General features: G+C 37.7%; 1 protein-coding gene across 1 annotated transcript in view; it reads left to right on the top strand.

Moving 5' to 3' along the window:
• The first annotated feature begins 2,306 nt into the window (after positions 1–2,306).
• LOC125743184 (homeobox protein unc-4 homolog) overlaps positions 2,307–5,000 on the top strand; it is a 4,490-nt gene continuing 1,796 nt past the window's right edge. The window contains exons 1-2 of the mRNA XM_049015905.1: positions 2,307–2,660; positions 3,321–3,496. Coding sequence (XP_048871862.1) covers positions 2,402–2,660; positions 3,321–3,496 — 435 coding nt within the window. The 5' untranslated portion in view covers positions 2,307–2,401. The remainder of the gene's footprint in view (positions 2,661–3,320; positions 3,497–5,000) is intronic.

Below are 5,000 nucleotides of genomic sequence, written 5' to 3'. Positions count from 1 at the left end.
ACCGATTTTAGTCCCCGTACATGTGAATGTTGTGTATCTCAGTTCTACGCACTTTATTAAACACTAAAAATGAATGCTAGCTCGTGCGATTACTTTTGCCTGTTATTAGCTTAGTTATTATTACTTAGCTCATGTATTCGGCATTTAAACGCTTTTGCAGCTCGCCGCTGAAAAGGCCAGCAAAAGCTGCCGAAGATAAAACCCCAGAATTCAAATGAAAAGGGAAACAAGACGAGGCGAGCTAAGGCCCCCAATGCTAGCCGTGTACGTCTTATTATCAAGTTAATTAAAGCTAGCATCTGACAATGTCACTCGGCTGTAGAAAAACGGATTTAAATGCAATGTCTCCCAGGACTGCGTGTCAAGGGCTGCCTTTCATTGAGCCGCGTGTTTGGCTGGAGCTGTGCTCCGGACTGGAGGGGGGCTTTTAAGACGCCTCTTTTATGAGCAAATGACAAGAAGGCAATTATCGGATTTTGATGTTCAAATAAATATAAATATATATTTTAAAACTATTTCCATAATTTAGTATAGAATGAACAAATATGAGAAAAATAAGCATCAACACACAAAGAAAGTCGCATCAAACGGCTACTAGTACCATTCAAGGCAGATTTCGTACAGGAAAAGGTTTTGTCAAGCCAGACAAGGACCCTGAAACATTATAAAGAGTTGATTCAAATGTACACATTGAAATGCAGAAAGCTGGTTGCTATGTGGACTCGAGGTCAAGTGACAAACGGATTATATGCTTCTTCATAATAATATTAATTAAACAATTTGCATGCTAATAAGGTAACAATTATCAGGGCTTCAGTTGAAAGATTCAGGTTATTACAACACGCCAATCCGGGTGCCAGGGGTCAGAGAGTGAGAGGCGAGAGAAATTTCAACTCAAATTAACATTCTGTCAGCTCCAGAAATGGGATAAATAAAGTCGAATTAATTCTCAGTAATGGAAGCGAGAGAAAGCCTGTACTCATACAGAGGAGATTGATTACCATTCAGTATTCAGAAACACGTTTTTCCTACATTTCACTTCACAAACTTAACACAAAGTGAAGCGATATCGCTACAGGCAAAATCTGGTCCAGTAGACACAGTTTATATTAAGTACACATAAAGAGAGTAATTATGAATAAAAGTCTAGACTTTAGCGAATTAGAAGTAAATGCAAGAGTTGTTATGTCAGATGCTACATTCACATGGAAGATACACGATGTGTATATGTCTGCATGTATACGAATTGGCTGAGTTTTTTTCGGCATTTTAATATGTCATCATTCTCTCATCAGTGTCATGCAGTTTTAAATATAAAACGCTTATATTTCTGTACGCTAATACATGCGCTAAGAAATGACGTATGGAATCATGTTAATGGTTACTAGCTAATTTTATGAGAAACACTGTCAGATACTGTTACCCATTTGGTTTTGTACGGACAATCGCACGCTGCCTTATTGGAGAATTACGTCGGAAGTGCTTTGATGCATTTATAATGAGTACTTTATTTTGGCTTCTGTTGTAAAACACATATACAAACTGATACATATTACATTTCGCATCTGCGCGTGTACGCACGTGTGTATACGTCTCTGATAGTACGGAACAATGGCCAATTAAGAGAGATCGTCTAATTAATTATTACAAGTCTTAAATATCTTCTGTTCAATGCACTGCAAAGGTGGATGTGAAACTAAAGATCGCTTTTCTCATTGCCTCCAACATATCAGGTTCAAAAATTGCGTTGAATTCGGGAAGCAGAGACGATACGAAGGGGGTTGTACTTTTAAATTCAATGTGACAGCTCGGGAAGGGTTGGTGATGAATTCCCTATTATTGGATCAGTCTTCTTGACGCCCAGTGTCTCTCTGTAATTGGAAAACATCACTTTAAAGGTTCAGCGCGTAAAGCATTTCTTCTGAAATATCTGCACAACATGCTGTTGACTGATTTGGGGGGAAATCTATTATTGTTTTTAGAACGAGTGAGATGTAAATCTGTGCTCTGTCTATTTTGTATTTAACTGGATATCAATCACATCGCTAGTTCTCAACAAAAAAAAAGAAAAAGAAAACGTCTAGTTGTGATGTAGCTCTTATCAAAACCCCTCTGTCCTGTTGTGACAGCTCTGATATTGTTTATTGAGGTGGATGTCAGGTATAATTAGCAATCGATATGGAAAACGCTTTCAAACCGCGTCTCTTACGTCATAGCCGATTAACGTTTCTTATTGGTCCCAAATTCCCAAAGCCTGGGCTAATTATTGGAAGGTTGATGTTGATAAAGTAAAGCTCATCCTCCACTCCACAGCATGTCTCCTCCTCGCTGCCCACTCTTACTGCATGCTTTCTAAATTCCCACAACCAGCCTCCAGCCTTTGGCTTCTTTTGCCCGGGAGATGATGGACAGCAGGATACTAGAGCACCCTCATGCCCAGTTTGGAGGCTCTCTTAGTGGGATGGTGGGATTTCCCTACCATTTAAGCCACCATCATGTATACGAATTAGCCGGGCACCAACTCCAGTCTGCGGCTGCTGTTCCTTTCTCTATAGACGGATTACTGAATGGTTCATGCACTGCTTCCGTGGTCAATTCGAACCCTCTACTGTCTTCTGGTTGCGGCATGAATGGAGATAACCAGCAGTACAAACTCACAGGTAAGGGAGTAAAAACGGAACGCCTTTTTATTTTATTTCGACGAACGGAGATTCAGTTGCCGACTTACTTAAAATGACAAGGAAGCCTCATCGCTTATCTTTCGGAAAACGTGCTGCAGAACCGTTGCTAACATTTCGGAGGTAAAATGAAAGCCATATTTTGTGTGTTTTAATTTCCGTGTGTTTCAATGTGATCGAATAACACTCTGCCGTGTTGTAAGAATGCTGAATAAAACGTCAAGTACATGAAAAGAACAAAACGATCATTTAGAAATAAAGCAATTCGTTAGCATGAATTGAAGCAAGAAATAAAAATGTAAACATACAACATACCGAGGAGAACAAGATACACATTCATGGAAAAATATAGCTTATATTTTCTGCTTTAAATGGACGAGTACAGGCGACAGGAATATGTAAGTCTCTTTACGCTGTCTCATATTAATATTATTTACATTGGTCTGATATGATGGCTTGGCGAAAAATTTGCACAGTTCACTTTAAAAATTCCATAAAAAGGCAAATTAACCTGGAGTTCCTGTATCTCTATACTCAAAAGCAAATTTAGAACTTTGTTTATATAAATTTAGACGAAGAAATTCAAATCATTCTACGTAGCATTAATTTCTGTGCTGACGAACTCTTTCTCCTTCACTGTAGATTCAGGAGATCCAGACAAGGATAGCCCTGGTTGTAAGAGGAGGAGAACTCGCACAAATTTCACTGGATGGCAACTGGAAGAATTAGAAAAAGCTTTTAATGAGAGCCATTATCCAGACGTGTTCATGCGGGAAGCACTTGCGCTGAGATTGGACTTGGTAGAGTCTAGAGTTCAGGTAAATAATATTTGCTATCTACTAACTCACTTGTGTGGCCAAGAAGGTCTTAAATCGATATTATAATTTTGTCAGCTACTGAATGTGCGTTTTTTGTTTTTTTTTTTGTTTAAAAAAATACAGAAGATAGTTTCAGTCTATTTCTACATCCTTAATGTACATGTAAATGTATATGTGCAGAATATGTCCAAATAAAACAGTTTACTGTGACACCTGGCATGAACATAATTAGCTTGCGTGATTTTACTGCTATTTAAAGTAATATATAGCAAACTAAGTCAACGGTAGTATAAAAAACAGTTACGCTCGTCGTAATATCTAATATAACCTGTGTATAAAGCAAATGTTTACTGGTACGGGTGATATTCGAGCATTTTGTTCCCGTTGTAATAGTCTTTAACATTTATTGTTTTTTACATAGTATAACGTGGGGTTTTTTATGTGAACGTAATTGATAATAATAACAGTGAAATATGTTGCTACCGTTTGCATAATTAAGAATAGATTGTGTGCGATTATAAAATATTCCGGCCTTCTGTGCAAAAACTGGACAAAATGTACATGAGCGGCCGTGATGCCACGGCTATTTCTTGAATGATCACTGTATTATTTCCGGGCAGATATTGTTAAAAAAGGAGTAAACAATTAATGAAAACAATCACAAAAATGTTTTTGGTTTATTTGTTCAGAAATAGGCCTACATTCGATGATGTCAATTTTTGCGTGTACAACAATGAGTAGTCATCATTAAGAAGGCCGTGTGGAGGTAGCACAAAGAGATAGTAGCGATGTTTAAAATAATCTTTTCTAGCTACACGTTTTAATAATTATAAGACAGCCTACATCTAGGCCTATATTTTATATGGCGATATGCAATTATTTAAATATAATTTCGATACTCAAAGCAATCGAGCTTTGGTTAATTGATATAATACTATGGATACTAAACAAATGACTGTTTACAGTAGTAGAACCGCGAGTACAAGTGTTCGCATGTATATTTTCAGTTCAAATATAATTTTCTGTGTGCATTGCTGATTTAACATATTGCCTTGCGGATATATTCTCCCTTGGTTCGTGGTTGTGTTTCAAATAAAAATAATGTGGGTACGTTGTGTGTACAAAATGTGCATCGTAACAATGTTTTACAGCTCTTACGTTTGCACGGTAACTTTACACGTAATCGTGTTTAGCATAAAATAAGCACAGGCTTTTGCCAAGGGCCTTGCAGTGGCGTTCGCTTGGCACCGAATCGTATGTGGTAATACAGGCCTACTTGTTTGCACAAGTTTAATGTGAGTCGAATACACCGTGGAAGAATTAGACGGAGTATAACAGGCAGAGTTACTTTTTGCATTGATTCAGTTCGAGTGACAATTATCGCTACCGTGTTTGTTCAGGTGGACAACATCTATTGGCAAGTGTCATATTTATCACCCTAGCGTGTGTTTAGTCACGAGTTCTGATAATGCTGTTGCTTTTAGGTTATCCAAACAAAACAGAA

This window comes from Brienomyrus brachyistius, chromosome 5 (genome assembly GCF_023856365.1).
Source record: "Brienomyrus brachyistius isolate T26 chromosome 5, BBRACH_0.4, whole genome shotgun sequence".
Taxonomy (NCBI): domain Eukaryota; kingdom Metazoa; phylum Chordata; class Actinopteri; order Osteoglossiformes; family Mormyridae; genus Brienomyrus; species Brienomyrus brachyistius.
The sequence above is the reverse complement of the archived record's forward strand: the minus strand, read 5'-3'. Positions and strand labels throughout refer to the sequence as shown.